The sequence below is a fragment of the Leuciscus leuciscus genome (assembly GCF_965113295.1).
Source record: "Leuciscus leuciscus genome assembly, chromosome: 9".
Classification (NCBI taxonomy): domain Eukaryota; kingdom Metazoa; phylum Chordata; class Actinopteri; order Cypriniformes; family Leuciscidae; genus Leuciscus; species Leuciscus leuciscus.
In genome coordinates, this window is record NC_138733.1 from 10491855 (window position 1) to 10516763 (window position 24909).

A 24909-nucleotide genomic window follows, 5' to 3' on the forward strand; every position below is an offset into this window, starting at 1 on the left:
CTGACGAGAGTGAGCTGCAGGTGGATGACGGAGAAGATTCTCCTACTGATACTGCAGCGAGTGCTCTTCAGGCTGGGCAAGAGATGGCTGAGGAGGATGAATCAGATCCTCAACCTCGTCAGCCATCCTGCCCCATGTACGCTGAGTTGGTGGAAGTTATGGAGCGCGCCACTGACAAGCTTCAGTTGCCATGGCGGCGCGCTCAGGGAGAGATCGCTCGCGGCCGGTTAGACGATCTGGGCGGGCGTCGACACTAAAAGCTCCGACTCTGCCATCCAAGCCTCTTAAAGTCACGGCTCGCCTGAATGGCAGAGCGTACATGGCAGCAGGTCAGGCTGGTGCTGCCCTTCACACCATGGCAGTGCTCCAAGCCTACCAAGCTGATCTGCTGCGGGATCTCGACCAGGGGACGGGGCTGTCCCCTGAGGCGGTCGCTGAGTTGCGCCGGACCACAGATTTGTCTCTCCGGGCCACTAAACAGACTGCTGCCGCGATCGGCCGGTCGATGGCGGCGATGGTGGCCACGGAGAGGCATCTGTGGCTCAACTTGGCTGATATCGGGGAGAAGGAAAAGGCCCTTCTCCTTGATTCACCAGTTTCGCCCACTAAACTTTTCGGCACCTCCGTTGAGGCGGTGGTTGGAAAGTTTAGGGAGGCGAAGGCGCGCTCAGCCGCATTTAAAACTTGTATACCGCTGAGATCCGGGCCCCGGCCCAGGCAGGCGGGAGGACCTGGTCCGTCTTGGTCCGAGGACCATAGACAGGGCCAGAGGTCTAGTGTTGCCTCTCGTGCGCCCCCTCCAGGGAGGAGTAGGACGCAGAGAAGGCGAGCCTCCCGCAAGAAGAGGGACTTAAGGGAGGTCATTCAACACAAGCGGAGCAGCGCTCAGCGGAAGTAAGGGTATGACCTCCCTGGAGGGCTTTTTCTACCGGCCCTCTCCCTCTTCTTTACTCCCCAGGCGTTTGCGTTACACCAGTCCTGGGGTTGGGCCTATGATGAGAACTATGTTCTGATGGCCCGCCGTAGCAACTGGTTGATGTGAGTGCCTCTTTTAGGCATGTAAAAGTGGTGGACCCCAGGTTCGTTGAGACCTTTCTGGTGAAGTCTTCACTCCGCACGCCGCAGGTGAACTTTTTTGGTTTTTGGAGAATTTATGTGTATAACTAACACTTATTTGTATCTCTCTACAGAAGCCTTATTCCCTGTATAGACCTAGGGGTCATTCTTAGAATAAGAAGGTAAAGTATGGAGACTTCAGGGCCCTGAAGCCTCCCCAGTTGGTGGCTGGAACGATCTAACGAGAAGCTCAAGGAGAATTGGCTTCCGTTTTGAGTATGTGATGGCCTTCCTGTCATAACATTTTTTATGCGTGGTGGGCCACCGCTCATTTCTTTTTAGCCGCAGGGCTGTTAGCCACCCTGGGGTAGAGTAGTTGGTCTTCCTAAAAAAAAAGAAAAAAAAGAACTTTTTTGCTTTAGGTTTAGACTGACGCTGGCGCTTCAGATAGATCTTATGTCTTACCTATTGGTTTGTGACATTGGTATCCTGAGTACTTCGCTCCCCTGAGCTCTGTAAGGTGTCAGTAGGTGAGTGTTTTACAGCCTCTCAATCAAGTAGGCTGTGGCTCCTCCGAGCTCTCAGGTAGATCCATGCTTGTAGGTCGGCCCTAACCCGGGCCGCCTCTGTAGCTGGCCTAGGCTAGGTTTGGGATGTTGGAGGCGTTCTGCTAAGTATAGCTGCCACATTCATTATGTGTTAGGCTTCCTCCCCTAGATTTCAGCCTCCTCCCTTAAATGGGAGTTGTTGGCCAAGGCCCGCCCCTTTCACTGCATTCAGGGGTGGTAGAGTAATGCAGGGTGGTAGTTGAGGTATGATCCTTCAGGCAGGGTTAGGCTGTCTTTCGCTCTGCGATGTGATAGTTTGCCAGACCCTGCCGAACAGAGCTACTTGGATTAGGCCTCTAGAGCTGGCTCCACTCAGCCCGTTGAGCTGAGCCACTCGAACGAGGGGTGAAGGTTGGTTGGCTTGCAAGCAAGCCCCGCTTCCCCAGGCTGGGCACAGGACAAATCCCTGTTACCCTTTGGAGCCACTTGCAGGCCCGCTCCCTGTCTAACATTTCAGGGGCATATGGTGTTACTCCCCCACTAAACGCGGGGTAGTTTTGAGTAATCCATTCTCAGCTCTGTATTATCTACCTCACACCACGATGGCTCCGGTTGAGCAGGCAGTTCTAACTACATTTCATTCCGGTATTTGAACTCCGCTCCCTTGAAGCCAGGGCATTGCCATGAGCTGACGCCCATGCATTTAGTAGGTAGGCCCTTGAAATGGGGCCTCCACTAGGCAGAGTGGCGTATGTTGTACTCCCCTGCTATGAGGGTTTTGCTTTGTGCTGAGTACACTGCCTTTGGCGATGTGGTTAGGTACCAGGATGCTGTAAGCGCTGTAGTAACAGTTTTTCTGCCTTGAAGGCTGCACAGTTAGGTAGTAGGCCCCAGCAGGCCTCCTTGACCGGGTAGCCCCTAAGATAGGGCTCCTAGGCCAGCTCACCTTCGTTGGTTGGCCCTGGTAGTTCGGGCAGAAGACTCACTACCGAGTAGTAGGTCTTAACAGGCCTCCTCGGAGGTGGGTCACAACATTGTGGAGCATACACTAGGTCAAAACTTTAGGAAAGTTTTTTATTAGTATGGTTCCAGCAGTGTTCATTAAAGTAGCAGAAAGACTCGCTATCAGCTAGTAGGCTCGACCGGGCCTCCCTGTTAGGCGAGTCCCCAGCAGCAGTACACATCCAGCTGATTAGACCGTTTCAGGAAGTAGGCCTCTTCAGGCCTCCCTGAAGATGGGCTCCCACATTTTTTGTGGGGATCAGGTAGTAGGCTTTACTAGGCCTCCCTGAGGGCTGAATCCCTCATACTGTGGTACTAAGTGGCCCTGAGGTTGAACTATCAGGTAGTAGGCCTCATAAGGCCTCCCTGAAGGCAAAGCCCCATAGACAGTCAACTGGACTGCCAGTCTGGCCCACTGTCAGCTGTGGTTTTCAGGTAGTAGGCCTCTCCAGGCCTCCCTGAAAGTAAACTCCTTCATGTCATGGTTCTCTGGTAGTAGGCCTCACCAGGCTTCCCTGGAGTTGAGTTCCATCATACTTTGAGTTTCCACTTAATGTGTTTTTTTCTTGAGCTCCCACGTTCTGTGGTTATCAGATAGTAGGCTTCACCAGGCCTCTCTGAAGGAGAGCTCCCACATACTGTGGTTGTCAGGTAGTAGGCCTCTCCAGGCCTCTCTGAAAGTGAGCTTCCACGTTTTGTGGTTATCAGATAGTAGGCTTCACCAGGCCTCTCTGTAAGTGAACTCCCATGCACTGTGGTAGGCCTCACTAGGCCTCCCTTAAGTTGAGCTCCCACGTTCTGTGGTTGTCATGTAGCAGGCCTCTCTAGGCCTCTTTGTAAGTGAACTCCCATGCACTGTGGTTATCAGGTAGTAGGCCTCACTAGGCCTCCCTGAAGTCGAGCTCCCACATACTGTGGTTGTCATGTAGTAGGCCTTACCAGGCCTCCCTGGAGGGTTAGCTCCCACTTACTGTGCGTTTCCACTTAGCATGGTCTTTAAGGTAGTAGGCCTCTTCAGGCCTCTCTGAAAGTGAGCTCTCACGTTTTGTGGTTATCAGATAGTAGGCTTCACCAGGCCTCTCTGAAGGTGAGCTCCCACATACTGTGGTTGTCAGGTAGTAGGCCTCCCCAGGCCTCTCTGAAAGTGAGCTCCCACGTTCTGTGGTTATCAGATAGTAGGCTTCACCAGGCCTCTCTGAAAGTGAGCTCCCACATACTGTGGTTGTCAGGTAGTAAGGCCTCTCCAGGTCTCCCTGAGAGTAGTTTCACAGTGGTGCTGGGTTTTTGTAAGCTAGTGGCCGCTTACTTTCAGTTTAGCAGACCTTATCAGGCAGCTAGCGAAGGTGAGCTTGCGCCCTGGCTCGACTCAAGTTTTTATTCTCTGCTACGGGTTCCCTCCTGGAACCTCTTTTTCCTGCTACAGCCTGGTTGCCTACCAGGTAGATCTAATGCTCCTCCCCTCACTGAGGGTCAGTATGAGTATGTGGTCTCCTGAGTCTGGTCAGTCGGTCGTAGGCCTCTCTTGAGGCCTCCCAGTTAGATCAGCCCTTAGGCCCTCACAGGCCTCCTCAGTGTTTTGAAACACAAACACTGAGTTGATCCGTGGATTGAGTAGAGAAACTCCCCTCGCTGGCAAGGGTTGTAAAGCACTATGCTGAGTCATACTCTCCAGGATATCCCGTCTCTGAGATCCGGTCCGAGTGGTTCACTGCCTGCTTCACAGTCCCTCGGGCTGGATGCCTTCCTAGAGGCAAGTGTCCAGAGGCTCTGTCTTCGGACAGACAGGAAGTGGCCAGACTGTAGTGTCTTATATAGTGACACCAGGTCAGGCCTGCCTGGTGGCGTTTCAGGCGGCACGTTCCCCTGAATAGTGACTGGGGTTCCCTAGCCACTTTCCCTAGAAGGGACCCCTTCTAAGAAGTTGAAGTTGTGGTCCTTGGCCCTTGAGCAGGCCCAGGTAGACCTTTCACTAAACTATGTTTATGGAGGTTTTCTGTGGTGTCATTTAGCTTGGGCTATGACCGTAGGGAGTGCTGTCACTGACAGCTCAGTGTGACCTGGGGGTGAGTGGTACTAGCGTTCATTTGAATTGCCGGTTCTGACAGTTGTCACTGCCTTTTGGCAGGCACTCCCCTTAGCATGGTGGCGTTGGTATATCGTTCCCCATAGCGTCATTCTGACGTAGTGTAGAGTTCCCTTTCGAAAGGGAACGTCTCAGGTTACGACTGTAACCTATGTTCCCTGAGAACAGGGAACGAGACACTACGTCTTCCTGCCATGCCTCGGGGCCTGCCTGCAACAGTCCCTTCAGACGATAGGATGTTGTCATGTTTGCAAAGCGCCCCTTTTATACTTGCAGGTTGCACGTTAATCATTCACGCTAATGATTCACGGGCTGTCGCCGGTCAGCATGATTGCTGTGAGATGATATTTGATTTCAGACACCTGTCACGCCTGAGGCGTTCCCCATAGCGTCATTCTGACGTAGTGTCTCGTTCCCTGTTCTCAGGGAACATAGGTTACAGTCGTAACCTGAGACGTTCTATTCTACCCCAACACAGTTCTTCGAATATCTGCTTATGCAAGTTACCGGACATTGCATGCTTGGAACAGCCAGTGTGCAGGAAGTCATCAGTGTTTTTAATTAAACACTTGAGCACCATTGGGCTGTTCATTTCAGGCTCTTCGTCACATTTTATACTGTATGAATGTGGCCACGACACTCCTTACAGTTGCCTCTGATTTCGAGTTTTCTGTGCAATACACATCGACAATCTTAGCTGTCTTGAATGTTGTTCCATTATTCTTGAAGTTATAACTAATAATATTGTAACTGACAGGTTTAAAATATTGTACTTACAGTGGCCAGAAATTTGGTTTTGTAACGACTTTTGTAGTTTGATTTTTATTGACCTTTTCTCTTCTAACTACACTAATTTATACAAGAGCATTCTTGAACAGAAGTGTCACTTGCCCCTAGTGGTGTAGTGAAGTGTAGAAGATGATACTCCTCCAGAACAATCAGGAGATACCAGTGAATGAAGTAAAGATCATTGTTTATCGAACAAATTATGTGATTATTACTCTTGACAGAAAGTCTTCTTCAATTCGACTCTAAAAGTGTGTTCACACCGAGGAGATTTGTGCTGTTCTCGTATACAGAACTGCTGAAGTTACATAAAACTACGACTTGATGGCACACGTGCACAAATCCATTTTGTCCAGAGAGAAAGCGAGTGACCGAAAAAGAGTCTGACACCAGATGAATACTGAGCTGCTGCATAATGTCTGAAAACCAAGAAGTTTTCAATAAACACCACAGGGACTACAAAAACATTCTGACAAGAATCTCATTCTTCTCATTCTCATCAAAACCACAAACGTTTGAGCCTATTTTGCCAACATTTTGTGTTGGGTGGGGGGCCAACTTCACGCAGATACTACGTTTTAATATACTTGTTGCAGGTATAGGCCTACAATTTTTCTGCAAACATATTCTAAATATGTAGGCCATGTAACATTTCATTTATAAAACATGCAATAAAAATAAATATGCCTACAGTGTTTCCCACAGGATTTTGTGAAACTGTGTTGGGTGGACCTCAGCCCCTTTATGCCCCTCTAGCCCAAAGATAGACCCCTTGCAGTTTCAGACATTGGGGTGGACGATGCTTTCATCTACTTGCTGCACAGATCCCTCTTGCACCTTGTGGAGCCCAAAGGGTTATGTTCTTTGACTTTTCCAGTGCCTTTAATATAATACAACCGTCGCTGCTCAAAGGGAAGTTGGAGGAGGCGGGGGTTGACTGTCAGCTGACTGCGTGGACCATCGACTACCTCAAAAACAGACCACATTGTTGGACGGGTATCAGATGGGAATGACCTGGATTGTAAGAAAGTGATCAAGGACTTTGTTGATTGGTGTGAATTTAATCACCTTCACATCAATGCTACCAAGACAAAAGTAGGAAGGCCTCATATACTATACCGGTAAACATCCAGGGGCTGGACATTGAGAGGGTGAACGTGTACAAGTATTTGGGTGTTCATAGAAACAATAAATTGGACTGTGGTCAGACAACACGAGTGCTCTGTATAGGAAGGGCCAAAGTAACCTCCATTTGCTGTGGAGACTGGGGTCATTTGGGGTGTGTAGGACACTACTGAAAACTTTTTATGATACGACAGTTGCATCTGTAATTTTTTATACTGTGGTCTGCTGGAGTGGTGGAATCACAGAGAGGGATGAGAAAAGGCTCGACAAAATGATTAGGAGGGCCAGCTCTATCGTGGACTGTCCTCTGGAATCTCTGGAGTCGAACATCCTGAACAACCCCTCCCACTCCCTGTATGAGACAGTTTGTGCCTTAAGTCAGAGACTGTTGCAACCCCGGAGTAAGAAGGAGAGCTACCGAAGATCCTTTGTTCCAACAGCAGCTAGACTTTTTAATATCAGCATATCTCAGTATTTACACTGCCATGGGACCAGTTTTATTTTTTTAGGAGATATCTGTTAGAATGTTTTTTGATCTCCCTACATAATTTATCTTCGGAAAACATAGTTGCAATATGTCTTTTTAAGTGTAATATTTGTTTTTGTCCTGTTTATGCTGCTGTAATGTCTAAATTTCCCTTTGGGGATAAATAAAAGTTTTTATCTTATTTTCATCTTATGTTGTATGTTTGGTCTTGGTGGAATAGATCTGCTACGCTGCTGCGGCAGAGCAAGTACGGGACTTGCTACTGCAAATACATAAACGACACGCTGCTGTGAGTAAGACATGCTGATCATGTACAATATAGCATACACGAATTACCCATAGCAGATCCATACAGGTAGAGCTGGGGAAGGTGGAGGGTTTCTGAAAGCGCGCTGCACCGCTAAGGCAAATGCTATCCAAGTATTTTGAAGGTTGAGCAGTGAGCTCATTGGCTATTGATACGGTTGGAACCACTCAGCTGCACCCTAATGAGCGCCTTATAGATAACTATGTGATTATGAACAGGTGTGTAAAAGGACCTATATAAGCCTGCACCATCTAGACTAGAGTTTCATGCCAGAACTTTGTATTTAATAACACACACTACACAACATATGTCTGTATTGTGTGTTATTAAATATGAAGTAGAGACCTACAGTATGAAATACAGTAATTGTTAAGTCTGGTGTCACCCTTCACCGTGGCACCTGGCACGAACTCTGGCAGCTGTCAGACAAGACCCTGGCAGCCAGACAACTTTTCAAACCTATTTGAAAATAATGCAACAACACCCCCTTCTGGCTATAACGAGTCATTAATACTACTGTATGTTGAAAAGCAATTAAAAATAGACGTAAATACTTAAATCCAAAGTAAGGATTATAGTAAGGAATATTTTAATAATTGCAATAATTTATGTGGCTCGGTGGTTGAGCAGCTACGCAAGTTTTATAATACAAATAATTTCAAACTTTTCTGTGATAAGCCTCTTAAAAAATCTAAATTGATTTCCAAAACAACTTTTAGATTTTTACTTTTGGTTATTTAGTTTAGTTATGTCCTTGTGGTAAAACACTGACAATCAGATTTATTAGTGAAAGCTCCCCTCTGAAGCTGCAATGGTTTATTTCACCTCGAAAGTGAAAGTTTATCTTTGTTGGGAGCCGGACATTTTAGCCTACCAAAAAGAACTGCGTCACAATGTTAAGATGGAATAAAGAGTGAGTATCAAAGCTCTTTCTTAATCGCAACAGCACGAGTGAAGATTGCTTGTAGCCTATATAGCTATATGATGGAACATACATTGGTAAATTGTGGTGAGCCTCCATTGTACACAATCAATCGCTGTTACAGCTCTTGGTAACACTGAGGCCGATGACAGTTATCGAAATTGCTCCTAATCTTAATCTTGACCATTTTAATTTGGTTTTTTTTAGTTTAAATCAGTTTATTAGCATTCATAATTAATTACATTTGTTGTGTAACATACCCTCTATTTTATTTTCACGCTGTTTTTTAGAGGCCGCACATTTAAACTAAAACGATGCGAACTATTTTCATTTGTTTCTTTCTGCATTTGCTGTAAGGTTAGTTTGCAATGGTTATACGTATGATGTTCGAACTGTGCTTTGATACAGCATCCTTTCATTGACCATATTCTCCAAATTTTACACGTATACATAACACTTTCATAATTGCATAATACAACCCCATTTCCAGTTAAGTTGGGTCATTTTGTAAAATGCGTTAGATTAGATATAGATATATTGAATCGAATGGGACTACACATTTATGGTCATTTTACCTACATATTGCATTAAGTAAAATGGTATATCATTTAATTCCGTTATATCTTTCATAACATAATTGAGAATCATCTTTATCAAATTTTGGTCAAAAAAATCCAGAAACCTAAAAATGAATTGATGGATAAAAAACAAAAAAAACAAACATGGTTTTGCCTATATTGTACATGTCCTTTCATGTTGTCTTGCAGTTGGACATAGCATGACATATGAATAAAATATATTTTTTTCAAAAATGTGTTTTTCCCCCATTTGTTTCTTATGCTTTAAAAAAATGTACTGAATTCAAAAAACGTTTTTTCTGGCTCTCAGGAGGATGTATAATGGGATGTGCTCTGACTAAGTTCAGTTGACCTAATAACAACATTTATATCAACATTCAGGTTCATAAAATTCCAGGTAGCTACATTTGTAGTTGAATTACTGTGGTAGTGTTTAGTGTGTCTTAATCAGTGTTTCTGTCATTTCTATGCATAGTCAGTGGAGGAGATCAGATGTATATCAGATGCACGAGTGCAGCTCCATGAGGACAGAATGAGTCATGTACAAACAATTGAAGATGGAGATTTTTCTCCAGGATGCAGGTACTCTCAATAAAGACAACTAAAAATTAAAAAGACTCAGCAATGCATCAAAATATAAAAAATTGCTTTGCCTCTGAAACAACTTAACTTTTCAGCTGATGTCACCAAGCCCTATTATTTGCTGTATTACAGTTCAGTCCAGCAGAAGAGATCAGATTCACCAGAGCCCAGCTGTGTGTCCATGAAGAGTGACTGGTCTATGGATCAGCCACCCCACCTTAAGGATGAAGAAACACAGCCAAATCTCAGGTGTTACTTTTAATTTCAGTATGTACTAAAAGTGTTAAAACTGTCTATATTGTGGTTTATTCATTTAGTGTGTGTTGATTTTATTAATAATAATAATTAGTATAAAAAAAAATTCTGCACGTCATCAAAATATATCAAGTTTGTTTGCCTCTGAAACAACTTCAATTTTCATCTGATGTCACCAAGCCCTATTATTTGCTGTATTACAGTTCAGTCCAGCAGGAGAGATCAGATTCTCCAGAGCCCAGCTGTGTGTCCATGAAGAGTGACTGGTCTATGAATCATCCACCCCACCTTAAAGGTGAAGAAACACAGCCAAATCTCAGGTGTTACTTTTATTTCAGTATGTACAAAAAGTGTTAAATTGTCTATATTGTGGTTTATTAATTTGAGTATTATTGCTTTTATTACTAATAATTAGTATAAACATTTTTCCATCAAATACTCATAGTTCATTAACCTCACTGTATCAACTGTTTATGGCCAAGCTACATAGAAATTGGGCACATTGAATGTGTGTTTATAATTATGTTATCACCACTCGAAACTATCATTTTTTTATTTCTAATAAAATAACAGCATCTGAACTGTATTATCAATTCAAAATATGAAAGTATCTGATTATTTATCCTCTTCATGCTGTTTAAGGCAAAACCTGCAGTCCAGACCAGATGTTACTGAACCCGTCTGTAAGAAAATGAAATATGACGAGTCTATGAATCAACAACAAGACTTTAATGAAAGCATGCATCCTGGCGACAGGTATTGTACAAGGTTTTGATACTGCAAAGATTCATCATATAGTTTATAATCAATGAAATGATCAATAATTGAAATCAGTAATTCATTACACTTCAACTGCTTTAAAACGTGGACCACTTAGACTTATGTAATAATGTGGTATTTTAATTTTACAGCCATGAAGTCCTCAGCACATTTAGATCAAGTCTGAGGAAGAAGTTTCAGTGTCTGTATGAGGGAACAGCAAAGCAGGGAAACCCAACACTCCTGAATGAGATTTACACAGAGCTCTACATCACAGAGAGTGAGAGTGGAGAGATCAGTAATGAACATGAGGTGAGACAGATTGAGACACAATCCAGGAGAGCAGCAACAGAGGACACACCGATCAAATGTAGTGACATCTTTAGACCTTTACCTGGACAAGACAAACCTATCAGAACTGTGCTGACAAAGGGAGTCGCTGGCATTGGAAAAACAGTCTCTGTGCAGAAGTTCATCCTGGACTGGGCTGAAGAGAAAGAGAATCAGGACGTCCAGCTCATATTTCCACTTCCTTTCAGAGAGATCAATCTGATGAAAGACAAAACACTCAGTCTTTCAGATCTTCTTCATGTCTTTTTCCCTGAAACTAAAGAAATGGAAATATCCAGTGACAAATATAAAGTGATGTTCATCTTTGATGGTCTGGATGAGTGTCGTCTTCCCTTAAACTTTCACACCAATGAGATTCTACAGGATAAGACCAAAGAGACCTCAGTGGACGTGCTGCTGACGAACCTCATTGTGGGGAATCTGCTTCCCTCTGCTCTCATCTGGATCACCTCCAGACCAGCAGCCGATCTCGTCCCCTCTGAGTGTGTCCATCGAGTGACAGAGGTACGAGGCTTCAATGATCCACAGAAGAAGGAATACTTCAGGAAGAGAGTCAGTGATTAGAGTCTGGCCAATACAATCATCACACACCTGAAGTCATCAAGGAGCCTCTACATCATGTGCCACATCCCAGTGTTCTGCTGGATCTCAGCCACTGTTCTGGAGAAGATGTTGAGCGAAGCAGAGACTGGAGAGATTCCCAAGACTCTCACTCAGATGTACACACACTTCCTGATCCTTCAGACCAACATCAAACATGAGAAGGACTATGAGAAGAATGTGACAGATGAAGACATGATCCTCAAACTGGGGAAACTGGCTTTTCAGCAGCTTGTGAAAGGCAATGTGATCTTCTATGAGGAAGACCTGAGAGAGTGTGGCATTGATGTGACAGAAGCATCAGTTTACTCAGGATTGTGTACTCAGATCTTCAGAGAGGAGTTTGGCTGGTATCAGGGGGAAGTCTTCTGCTTTGTTCATCTGAGGGTTCAGGAACATCTAGCGGCTCTATATGTGCACCTCTCCTGTACAATCAACAACACAAATGTGTTTGACCAAATCACCAAACGAAGTTTGTTGTCTAAAGTTAAGGACTGGTTTCAGCTCAATTCAACAGAAGAACATGTTTCATTATCTGCGCTGCATCAGAGAGCTGTGGATGAGGCTCTCCAGAGTAAAAATGGACATCTGGATCTTTTCCTGCGGTTTCTTCTGGGTCTATTAGTAACGACTCATCAGATTCTCCTACAAAGATTAATGACTCTACCAAGAAGTAGATCTGACAGCAATGAGGAAACAGTTGAGTACATCAAGAAGAAGATCAAGAACATTCACTCTCCGGAGAAATCCATCAATCTGTTCCACTGTCTGAATGAACTGGGTGATCATTCACTAGTGGAGGAAATACAACAGTCTCTGAAATATGGAACATTGGCTGAAGTTAAACTCTCTTCATCTCAGTGGTCAGCTTTAGTCTTTGTGTTGTTGACTGTTACGAACTTTTAGAGTCTAAGGAATGTACCGTAATATTTACATATTAACGTACTGCTGGATGTGAAATGAGGTGGAAGAACATGACAGACAATCTTGGAAAAAGAAAAGAAAAACTGGACTTTTATTCACATAAAGCCGAAGCCACTAGTTCCAGTAAATTAACAATGATAATGTGTACTATGTACAATGAAATAATGTAAACAAACAAAACAATAAATGGGAAAAGAACGAAAGCGGCGCCAAAAAAAAAAGAACAGAATATAACAAAACAATCCTTAATCTAAACCTAATCTTACCAAAGCAAAATGTAGAAAATAAACCGAAATCTTCGGTGCATCCGGCACCTTAATTAAACTAAAACGGAAAATACATTTAGTGGCGCTCACTTCTTACCTAGTGTGTCTAGACAATCATCTGCTACTTGTGCAGTGTATATCGCGATATACTGACCTGCGTTCTCTTCCCACTATATCAGCTGTTGCCCGATACTTAAGAGCAAATGAAAAGGTAGACAACACAATACAAAGCACATAGCACACAACTCAGTCCGCGGGCAGAGACAAAAACTCGATTCACTACAGAAAACTCATTGCGCTACAAAGAGCTCAGTTCGCTACAGAAAACTCATTCCGCTACAAAGAGCTCAGTTCGCGATCGAGAGAGAAAGCATGAATGAACACGCCATCCTTTTGAACCAACTGGACGGCCTCCGATTGGCTCCCAAGCGCCGCCTTAATGATGACTGACGTCCAACTCGGCCAATCACAGCAACCTGCGAGCAGAGCGAGTGGGCTAGAGACAGAGAAGAGATAATGAGCACAACAGTCAACACGTGTGAAGTACACTAACGTGCACAGATCAATGAAAACAAAACACAAAACACGCGTGGAACGTAACATTGACATCAGAGCAAGTGATGTATGTGTTTGAGCTGAATAAATTTGTTGCAAACATTTTTTTTGCAGATAAAGTTCTTCGGAAACTGCTTCCTGTGATTAAAGAATCCAGATCAGCACAGTAAGTGACAGATGATCTTTTAAAACATTTTACAGAGAGAGTGCTGGCCCTCATGCTGGAGGATCTATGATTTTCTGTTAGTACTGACTCGTGTGTTTAATGACTTGAGAGGTGAATAGTGATGCAACCTAGAACCAGAGCCTTCCTTCTAGTTTTGATACCATATTTTGATATTTAAGACCATATTCCTCTGTGGTTTAACATTTAAAATCAAAGAATTTAAGAAAGCCATGAATATTACTATTGTAATATTACTGTTGATCTGTAAAATTAAATTATTATTATTTATCAGTATCACTGATATAAAAAAAGAGAGAAAAAGACGGGGCATCTCTAGATAAATAATTAAAATATATAATTATATTAAATATATAACGAAATAATCAGTTTGTACATATGATATTTATAAATAAAATAATTTGATTTTAGACAGACAAGGAAAATTAAGGCCCTGGAACCACTGTGCAATGCTAGAGGTTATCCGTCAACTGAACGTCCGTTGCATTCGCAGCAACAGTTTTTACTGTTACGGTGTTCAATTTATTGTTTTCAATCTCTCTACAATTTGGATGACTGTAATATCACAGATAAAGGTTGTGTCACTCTGGCTTCAGCTCTGAGATCAAACCCCTCAAACCTGAGAGATTTGGATTTGTCTGAGAATAAACTACGAGATTCTGGTGTGAAGCGTCTATCTGATGGACTGAAGGATCCTCATTGTAAACTGCAGAAAGATCTTCTATTTGATGTTTTTCATGAATTTCATATACAAAAAGAAAAATGAATTCTTATGAATTAAATTAAAAATCAAGATTGAAAATGGAATTTAATATCATGATATTTGATATATCTGTGAAGATAATTTGAGAAAAATTAAACGTAATAATTTTTTTTTTTTTTAACTCACCAAAGTGTTTGTCACAGTCAGGACTTGGATAATTTAATATTATGTTATGGACTGTATTTTTTTGGTATATCAGCACTTGCTTTAATAGATTTGCATAAACATGGCCAAATAAATCACATTTACATACACAGTGGCACAGTGATATTTACAGACATAGATATTTATAATTTAAAAAGAACATATTAGTTAAATCTACTAAAAGAGTTTCATTTTTCTTCTGGCAGTCTGTACCATTGTGGCGTCACAGATGAAGGTTGTGCTGCTCTGGCTTCAGCTCTGAGATCAAACCCTGAACACCTGAGAGAACTGAATTTCACTGAAAATAAGATTGGAGATTTGGGACTAAAGCTCCTTTCTGATGTCCTGAAAGATTCTCTCTGTGTACTAGAGAAACTGAGGTAAGATCATTATCAAGAACATTCATTTATATTAAATGTCATTAATAAATCACATCAAAATAAACATTTTTACAGCATAATTTGTCACTTAATTAAGTAAAAATAAATAAATTAAAAAAAATACAAGGATCTTCAGATAAATATATTAGTAATAGGGTGTATCTCTATCTAAAGGGACTTTTGCATAGAGAAACATTGACATCTTGATTACATTTAGTCATTTAGCAGATGCCTTTGTCCAAACCGTTAGAAATAATTATAATTATAATATATTATATTATAATTATAAATAATTATAATAATGATTAGAAATAATGCACAATAAATATACTCTGCTCATATTTCTTCTCAAGCTCTTCACTGATGTTGTTTCCTTGGTAAACAGAGTATACTAATTTAAAAAAAAAACTTTACCCGTTAGTTAAAGAACCGTTAGTTGTGGTGGAAATTGCACAGCTGTGTCACAGTCATAATTTACACTACCGTTCATTAAATTGATCAAAACTGAATGTAAAGAAATGTATAATGTCACAAATTTATATTTCAAATAAATGGTGTTCTTTTGAACTTTCTATTCATAAAAGAATCCTGGAAGAAATGTATCACAGTTTCCACAAAAATATGAAGCAGCACAACTGTTTTCAACATTGATAATAATCATAATTTTTTCTTGAGGAGCAAATCATCATATTATACTGATTTCTGAAGGATCATGTGACATTGAAGACTGGAGTAATGATGCTGAAAATTCAGCTTTGATCACATCTTAACATTCTTAACATATAATACAATACAAACTGTTAATTTACATTTGAAAATAATTTTACACAATATTTGACTCTTTTTGATCAAATAAATGCAGCCTTGTTGAGAATAATACCCCCAGTTTCACAGACCAGGCTTAAGCCTAGTCCCAGACTGAAATGTTTGAGCTGTTTGATTTGTCAATGCCTTTATTTTGTCACACAAGTAATGTTTTTTAAGGAACGGTTAAAAGTAACATTAGCTAAAGGTCCTAATTTTGAACCCAGAGCCTTAGACTTTTCTATGTTAAAAACATTAAACCCTAAACTTTTCGTTTAGTTTTAATAATAATTAAAAAAATAAAAAATTAACATAAAAGTGCCAAAGAAATACCTAATAACAGTAGTAGTACATTTACCAGTAATAAACTATTGATTGTTGACCTTTGTGACAGTTCTGTAAAAACAAAAGTACTTGACATAGTTTGTGACATAGTTTAAGTCTGTAGTTTCAGAGAGTGAAAAATGTCTGTTCTTTGTAGGTTTATAATAAAGTTGTTACTAAACAGTGTTTGTTCTTTGCAGGTTGATGAACTGTGGCATCACATATGAAGGTTGTGCTGCTCTGACTTCAGCTCTGAGATCAAACCCTGAACACCTGAGAGAACTGGATCTTTCTAATAATAAAATCGGAGACTCTGGAGTGATTGCTCTCTCTGCTGGACTGAAGGATCCTCACTGCAGATTAGAGAAACTGAAGTATAATGATCTGACTGACTTGAGATTCACTAGTGTTAATAATTAAGTTGTTGCTAAACAGTGTGTTTGTTCATTGCAGGTTGATGAATTGTGGCGTCACAGATGAAGGTTGTGCTGCTCTGACTTCAGCTCTGAGATCAAACCCTGAACACCTGAGAGATCTGGATCTGTCTCTTAATAAACTAGATCCACGAGTCAGAGTCTCTTCTGTACAGTGTACACTGGAAAAACTTAAAAACCTGCTGTGAGTGAGATAAATGTTTTTAAAATGGGCTATATGTAGAAGTCAAAAACACTTGTTACTAGCAACACTGGTGGCTGTTAATTGAACTGCAGCCAGCAACTTATTGCTTGTGCTCTTGCTCGTGAACACACTAGATGCAAACAAGCCTCAGCCAAAACAGTGACTGAAAGTGATTCACTGACATCATGTCGACAAATGAGGTTAATTAAAATTACACTGTTATGATAGTTTCCTTTGGATTTTACTGGCAAAACCGGCCCAAGTCCTTCACATAAAAATATAATTCTACAGACAACCTCGGAAGTCAGGGAAGGTCTTGTTTTCTTTCTCATTTCGCTACGAGCTGTTCACACATTGGCAAAAAACAAACAAAAAACGTTTTTTTTTTTACGTACAGCAAAATAAATGTTTTACGTATAACAAGTCAATCTTTTTTTTGAGCAAATTAATAAACAGGCTTCATATGTAAATAAATTATGCTTTAGCTGAGTGGAAGCTTTTGCACTATAAATTGCATTAATATGAATTAAATCCTGCTTATTTTGTTGAGACTGGCCCACAAGAATATCAACATTGTATTTTTAAACAGATTTTGTTTTCTACTAGTATGTGATGTGACAGCAGTAATGTCTCATACTCATATGTGTCTGTCTGTGTGTTTTATTGTAGGATTCTCACTATTTAGACGTCAGTTCAGTTTTCTCGGGATCAGCTGATGGTGAAAAAGGAGCAGAGACTGAAAACAGAGTTGCCACTGCAATCACACTGATTTGTGATTTAAAATCCCCTGTAGTCAATAATCTTATCCCTTAAAAAATATCTTTGATAATGAAAATGACAGATAATGACAGATGACAGAATGTAACTCTACACCCTTGCTTCCTGTAGTACATGTGGAACCATGAATATGCTAATTCGTCAAGCCGTGAAAATAGTTACAAATGGGGACAAATGTGAACTGAGTATTCTCAGATTCAAAAAATTAAAGGGTAACTAAACCCTAAAGCAACTTATTTTAGTTAATGATCTGTAAGACTGGGGCTTTATTAGTGCTGTTCATTGTTTTTAGTAAATTTTTTGACATTTGGGTATAAAGTGTTTTAATTCTACAATATATGGTGTAAAAACATCTGAGTGCTGCCCTCTTCAGGTTGAACGGTGGCTACTGCAGTTTAATTTTCCTATTGGATGTTGCGGTACTGCGTGACGTAAGCAGGTATGAGCTCACCACGCCCTTGGCAGCCCCTGATATAAAACCATCTTGTTCCGTCAAAACCACTGTAGCGAGTCAGGAGTTGGAATTGCGAGTATTGAAAACAATCAGGATTGCGTATATTAGCATCTAGTTAGCATAGCATTTATATAGTTATTTAGATTATTTTGTGTAGCCTAGGTAGTTAAGCAGCAGTTAGTGTAGTATTGTTAGAAGCATAGATAGTTAGTGGCATAGTATTGCTTCAGTTAGGAAAGCTTCAAGTTAGCGTCGATTTTTAGCATTAGCTTTATCTGTATTTTGTACAGTGGTGGTGTAGCAGTGTTGCTGGTTGCAAAAGCACTGCTCGCACTGTAAAGCGGCACAGTGCCAAGCGCTGCTCCTCCTGCATGGACTCCATCACTGCAGCGGCGTCTGATGTGAGTGAGCATTTTTAGTTAGGCTACAATTTATGTTCTTTCCTATTAGGCTAAAGTTAAGCCTCTGGGGTCGGCAAACGTGCCGGCGCGTTTTGCTGGATTTTTTCACATGGCAGCAAAATAGACTCAGTCATTTATGGTCATACAGACTTAAGATATATGAAAAAATAAACTGTTCAATGTTTACTTTTTTATGTGTCCACTTACAGTCGAAACAAAACATTGTGCTTTTGTAAAATAAAGAAAATAAACAGGGTGTGCTTTCTGGCTCTCCGTCTCCTAGCTTGAACTTTTTTTTGGAGCACGTCTCTAAACTTAAACAAAACTCAGCGAATACTAGTCACACAGGCATAAGCAATATCTTAATAAACAGAAGTCTCTGCTATTAAATTACATATTTCAAAACAAAAACAAAAATTCTCTGTTTATGTAATCTGTATGAAAAGATAGAGATGTCAGTCGTTCTCATGGTAAATCATCTGCTAACAGGTGTGTTCGACATCGGCTGCGGCTGGATGTAACCGATCGGCGAGAGTAGCCGCGTGCAGGCGGGGAGGAGCTGCAAACGGAGACGTGAAGTCGGACACTTTCTGGTTCCCGTAGTGACCGCTCATGTGGTGTTTGCATACTTTACCACAGCAGAAGTGAAATAAATGCAATATTTGCCAAATAATACACAGATGTTTCAGAGACATTTTCATTCAATACTTTATGTACTGCTTCATCCAGCGTCTGTTTGAACAAGAATAAAGTTCAACATAAGCTACTATCAATGAAGTGGAGTCTACGTTTTTTAATCAGTTTTAATTTGATAAACAGGACACAATATAACATCGCAACGACATGAAAAGAGTGTTTACTGTTATAAAAAACTGATTTGTGAGCTTTAGAGGAACTAAAGGTGATTGAATAAACACAACACACGTGAACGTTGTCATGCGGTGAATCCGGCCAATCGTGGAACAGCTGTGTCGTCATCAGCCCTCGTGCAGCCCAGTGCAGCCGCTCTTGAGAAGCTGCGCTAGCTGAGTTCTCCGGCTACTCTCGAATCGCTCTCGCGGTACTTTGATGGTATACATCACAGTCACATGGCGTCGGCGCTGTATCAAGTCCAAGGGGCAACATTCTAATCTGAAAAATGAAGCCTACCCGGAAGTGCGAAAAACTGCAATACATTGAAAATCCGCTAGGGGCAGGTCCCAAAAGGGAGCAAATGTCCATAGACCCCATGTTAAAATGTCCGTTTTCACAGCATAAATCCATGTTTTTACAGGTTGGTCCCATGGACTTTTATTGTATTTTTCGATAGGTTCCGAGTGCCTGACAACTGTGAGGGGCAGGGCCGTGCACAGACATTTTGAGGGGCAATGGCCTAAACCAAAAAAAAGTGGCACTAAGGGGGTGGTTGCTTGTTAACACAAATTATCCAGTTATTCCAGTTATCCACAATTTTTTCCATTTACAGCAACACTTTTTTTCATTTGGTACCATGTCCTGAAAGATCTTGATAACCTAATTTTTTATGATTAACAATTACACATTGGTGATAATAACATAAACTATTTACCGTTTTACATTTTGGTATTTACCTTTTCCTTTAACAGCAAAACCTTTATATTTGGTACCATGTCCTGAAAGATCTTAAAGGTCCCATTGCATGGATTATTTTATTATTTTAGAATGTTTCCTGGGGTGCCCTTATAATGTTAGTATGTTTTTTAGATCAAAAGTTGTCATCATTTAGAAATAAAAGGCATATTTCCTAGCCTGATTTTAGCCTCTGATTTGAACGCTCTGTTTGAAGGGGCGTGTCTGCTGTGAGACTTCAGTGTAAACGCCCACTGCTGTGATTGGCTGACATACTTGCATATGAAATGGCTAGCATTACATGTGGAACTCTCTCAAAAACGTTTACTATTACAGCTATTATACGTTTGTACTATTACAGCTATCGAGATTAATGAATCGTGAGAAGTTTTTTTAAGTATTTAGATCTATTCCCATCACATAAAAGGTTGCAGTGATGAGCATTGAGCAGATGACAGCCTGTTGATCGCTTGAATGAAGATCTTATCATTGCAACACAGTTTCTGTACTCTCACTAATGATTTCACCAATGCAAACATGAGGTAAGTACAGCAAGAGCTTCGTTGTGCAGTGTAACACCGTCATTGATTTCATAACGAGTTTTGGCAAGTGTCCAGATAAACTCGCGCTGTGTGATTGACAGCTTGGGCGATTGGAAAGGGATTGTTTTTTGATCGCTTTCTGTAAATATATTAATCACAGTTTAAATAAGATTATTTTCATCCTACTAAGTAAGGGTGTCACGAAATCGATCGAAATTAATGCTCAATCTCGATTATTGAATCAAAAAATGGAATCGTCGATGCTGCCACGCCCCATATGTCACGTCAGCTCGGCTTGCCTGTAATAGGTAAAACTCCTTTTCTCGAGAATATTGAAGCCTTTATTTTAAAACGCATTGCAGCTGCACAGCGAGAGCATCATAGCTCGTCTGAGCGAGCTGATTGGCTGTGCTGCGTCCGTCAACTGCAAGAACCTATGGCGAGTAGGAGCGCTTGGCGCCCTGCCAACCTCGAGCGCGCCAATTTGGACGCGGCTGAAGTGTATAAATTCAGAGAAAACTCGCCAAAGGACTTTAGGTTTAAATCGACTGAAGCGAAGTACCTGATATGAGCGAAATAGCACGCAGGCAACGCAGTACTCGTTCCCTTATCTCTAAGGGAACCGAGGTTGCGCAAGTAACCAAGTACGTTCCCTTACGAGAACGTTCTCTCGTACTGCGTTGCAAACGCTGTGGGAACCCAATTTAAAACGCCGTGCTATTCGCCTGTGACTCCTCTGAGGAGTCCAGGGAGCCCCGGGACTATAATAGGTAATAGGTTATATTGTTTAAGTTTCCAATTGACTGAAGATATAAGTTATTGTTACATGTTGTTAATAAACGTTTTAAATTTGACAATGTAGTGTGTGGTACATTGCGAACAAAGGTCAGATATTATTATATTGCATAAAAGTCTAAAAATGGCATAGCTTGTGCTTTCAAAAAATTTTTTTTTTTAAATCGAGAATCGAATCGAACCATGACTTTAGAATCGAAAATGTAATCGAATCGAGGATTTGGAGAATCGTGACACCCTTACTACTAAGAGAAACGACGTGAAGTTGATTGTTTAGTCACTGGCTTGATTTACTGATGCATAAACAGTATTGAACGACTTTGAGAGAAAGATTATCTGTCTGAACTTGAACAACTGAAGAGTTCAGATGCAAAAGCCTCTAAGTGCCATCTGAAATTTTCTTCTAGAATGATGTGAAATTGCTGACCTTAAATATACAAGCTTGATAAAAATGATCATTCTAGAAGAAAATTTCAGATGGCACTTGGAGGCTTTTGCATCTGAACTCTTCAATTACACCTCAGAAATTCACATAACCCACTGGTTCTTCAGACTAAAAAAATACTTTTTGTGTTCATTTGTACATCCAAACACTGAGCAACTGCCATCGAGCAACTGCCTCGAGAGACACCATGGCTTGCAAACGAGCGGAGCGCTCGTTTGCAAGCCATGGTGTCTCTCGAGGAAAAACCAATATCGCGCTCGCGAAACTCATTTTCTCATGGGCGGGCCAAGGCAAAGAAGAGAAAGGGGAGGAAACCTTTCCCCTTATGATGACATAAGGGGAAGATTTCTAGATTCGCCCGTCTGAGCTTTCATTTTTTCAAAAATACCCAGGGCTTGGTTTACAGCCATCAAAACGTCTAGCCACTGGGGGACCATAGGTTTGTCTACAAAGTGTGCCAACAACAGAAAATGTAGTTATTTGTATTAGATCTGATCGAGAGTACTATAATTTGATTAGACCATAGACAGTAAAAGAAATGGACACAGCGACCCCATAGATTTCAATGGAGAAAAGTGAAGCAAATTAGAAGCACTCACTTCCTGATGGCTGAGCGTACTGCGCAGACTCAAACTGAGCTTGACGACGTAGACGTGACGTGAGCAACCTGTCTGACAGTTGTAAGTCTTCTAGTAGCTGTGCCAAGAGAAATCTGAATCAATCCCTTCCGAATCTTGCAGAGACGGAGAGCGTGAGTAGGAGGTGTCCATGAGCTAGGAGCATGAGCAACTTTATGACTCTCTATGGGCTTCTCCCTTGACTTTATCGGGCTTTATGCCTCCACGTCCCCCCGATTAACTGCAAGCTTCTCTTCCTGTCTATACGGTAATTTCCAGAGAGTCGCGTGGTTATGACGCAATCATTAGCCTATTTTTACAAAAACTGCTTCTACGGGGCCATAACGTAAGATACAAGGTAATGGAGCCTTTTATACATTGTCATGTTTCTTTAGAAATAAACAATGGACAAATGGAGTCTTTAAACGCCTCAGATGTAAAGTTATTCGCTGTCAAAGTGATGCCAAAATGAATGGGAGTCAATGGAATGCTAACAGCAGGTGATGGCTTGTTAGCCAATGGCGCCCCCGGGGATGGTACTCTTTCTGGATGCTGGATTACCCCCCTGGATTAGACAAGCAGCTAATTCTAAGAAGAACGTGGATATGTTGTACAAATTGTTAGTAGAAATCCAAGAGCAAAACATTACCGACATAAATACAAAAAAAAAAAGAAAAAAAAAGACTAATTTCGCAGATTCAAACACTGTCTTGCATAGCCTACCTTTTAATGCGACAGCTTTCGTGAACTGTCGTGTTCACTCTCAGTTTCAAGAGAGCGCCGCAGACACATACTGTGAGTGATGCTGCGGAGCGAGCGGGAAAACCCGGAGCGGATTAGCGGAATCAGCGGAATGCTTTGAGCGGAGCGGTGGGGGTGGGGAAGAGGGGCACCTCAGTCAATGAGGGCAGAGGGGCAGTGGCTCTAGCCACCGGGCCACCTCCCTGTGCACGGCCCTGATTGAATCAATGTTGAAATTTAACATTGATTTTTCATCAGGTTCGCATCCTGAAATAATGTTATTTCAACGATGAAAAATCAATCAATATGGTCATAAAATCAATATTATTTCAACCATAATTAAATCACTTATTTAACATTGAATCAACATAGAAACAATATAAAATCAACCTTGCTTTGTGTACAGCAAGATGCTAGTTTATCATGCTTGTACTGTGCTTGAATTTTTAAATGACTCCTTTCAGACAGAGACCATGTAGGGTTGCAATTAAATATGGTTTTTAATCAAAATGTCATTCAAAGTAAACTACATCCTTCAGTTTACAAGCAAATGTATTTATTTATGCCCCCAAAACTGAACAGGAAATTTCACATTCAGAAAAGAAATGGCATTTCGTGGTGACAAAGACAAAAACAGCGCAGTAAGTTACTACAGTAAGAAAGAATGAAACATTACTCTGATAAATATTTCAAGTTCAATTTTATTTATGTAGCACAATTAGAACAGACCAAAGTGCTTTACAGAAGAACAACATTAAACGATATAGCATGCATTATATATAAATAAAAAGATATAACATGCATTATAAAATAAAACAAAAATAAGAGCAACATAGCTGAGTAACCATAAAACAAAACAACCAGAACATCAGAACTTACTACTCTAGAGCTTACTGATGAATCTTATTTCATATCTTGGTACATTTAATATGAATCTTTTTTCAGTTCCCACCTAATTATATTAAATTCATTGTAAAATCAATAACGCCCTCTGTTGGTTATAATGAGAACATCCGGTCTAGTGCTGTAGTGCAGTCTGCAATGGACTACTTGGACAACTACTTCCGCGTTCTAGTTAGTAGCCTACAAATCAGGAGTTTCTAGTTTGAGCGTTCAGTGCACCTTCATACATGAGAATGCAGATTATCACAATGTTTCATGGCTGCCAATTGATGAAAACAATGAATAATGATTGTTATAATAATTAATTATATAAAATGAATGATTGAATAATAATTAATTATCTTGAGCATGCTGAAATGTTCCTTTAAGCAGCGTATGTGTGTCTCTCTCTCCCTCTCCCTCTCCCTCTCCCTCTCTCCGCGGTCTGACTGTTATTTCACTCTCTCGTGCGGTGGAAATAGTCTCGAGCGCTCACTCACTCACAGCCTGGCGCGCCCTGGGTGGGGAAGGTGGTCGCGAACGCGCATACAACCTAACGCGAGAACGCGCATTGTTATGGGTTCCATCTAAAAGGTGACAGACATGAAAGAAAATAGTCAGCGACTTTATTCATATGTAGACCTATATGAGAATGGCTATGGTAATTTTACTCAAATATAATTTACAAATATAATAAACATATGGATATAAAAACACATGAAAAACAGATAAAAAAAAACCTGTCCATCCATGATATGGTGCAAAAATATAATTGGGTTGTCCAGCAATTCAAGTAAAACAAATCTTAATGCTATGCCAAAAAATGACATTTTATCAGTGCTTCCTTGTAGCATCAGTTTAATTGGGGAGATCCATGAGAAACGGGGTTCACTAAGAAACGAGAAACGTTTTTTGCACAAAAACGGGGTCCATAAAAAGAGGGTTTACTAAGGGGGTGTTTACTTCACCACTACTGAGCACCTTTGGGATGAATTGGAACAGAGTCAGGCCCACATCATCACCCAATGGTAGTGCCTGATCTCGCTGATGCTATTGTTTGAAGAAACCCATATCTGAATGGACCACATACGTTTGGATCTGTATTATAGATCAGTGCCATAAATCTAATGATTTATTTGAGTATTTTTGTTGTAATTTCTATCACAGCTAAATGTAAGCATTTATTGTGCATGAATGATGACAGACAATAAGTTTGTTTACACTTTACCTTTAAACCAGCCCCATTACTTCAACATGACAACCAA

General features: G+C 41.0%; 3 protein-coding genes, 1 long non-coding RNA gene and 1 pseudogene across 6 annotated transcripts in view; 4 read left to right on the forward strand and 1 right to left on the reverse strand.

Annotated features, from left to right (window-relative positions):
- The window catches only part of LOC309506215 (NACHT, LRR and PYD domains-containing protein 12-like), a 239496-nt pseudogene that overhangs the window by 124655 nt on the left and 89932 nt on the right, over positions 1 to 24909 (forward strand). Inside the window, exon 11 of the transcript XR_014211625.1 lies at positions 14484 to 14657. The product of XR_014211625.1 is annotated as an NACHT, LRR and PYD domains-containing protein 12-like (transcript). The remainder of the gene's footprint in view (positions 1 to 14483; positions 14658 to 24909) is intronic.
- The window catches only part of LOC309506453, a 191062-nt gene that overhangs the window by 52897 nt on the left and 113256 nt on the right, over positions 1 to 24909 (reverse strand). The window lies entirely within an intron of this gene.
- The window catches only part of LOC309506436 (NACHT, LRR and PYD domains-containing protein 3-like), a 271279-nt gene that overhangs the window by 27528 nt on the left and 218842 nt on the right, over positions 1 to 24909 (forward strand). For both annotated transcript variants that reach the window (XM_082180383.1, XM_082180384.1), the window contains exons 4-5: positions 9609 to 9725; positions 9935 to 10051. In XM_082180383.1, the coding sequence (XP_082036509.1) occupies positions 9609 to 9725; positions 9935 to 10051 (234 nt within the window). The remainder of the gene's footprint in view (positions 1 to 9608; positions 9726 to 9934; positions 10052 to 24909) is intronic.
- On the forward strand, positions 11361 to 13227 carry LOC309506372 (protein NLRC3-like). The gene has a single exon (XM_082180264.1). The coding sequence runs from the start codon at positions 11460 to 11462 to the stop codon at positions 12345 to 12347; it is 888 nt and encodes a 295-aa protein (XP_082036390.1). The 5' UTR covers positions 11361 to 11459; the 3' UTR covers positions 12348 to 13227.
- LOC309505783 (ribonuclease inhibitor-like) lies at positions 13240 to 14136 on the forward strand (the record flags this gene model as incomplete). The annotated part of the gene is made up of 2 exons (XM_082179242.1): positions 13240 to 13351; positions 13916 to 14136. Exons 1-2 carry the CDS (start codon positions 13252 to 13254, stop codon positions 14134 to 14136), a joined length of 321 nt encoding a protein of 106 aa, XP_082035368.1. The 5' UTR covers positions 13240 to 13251.

Excerpts from the sequence above, each read along its gene's own strand:
- LOC309506372 (XM_082180264.1), top strand. The coding sequence starts at position 11,460 with ATGTGCCACATCCCAGTGTTCTGCTGGATCTCAGCCACTGTTCTGGAG.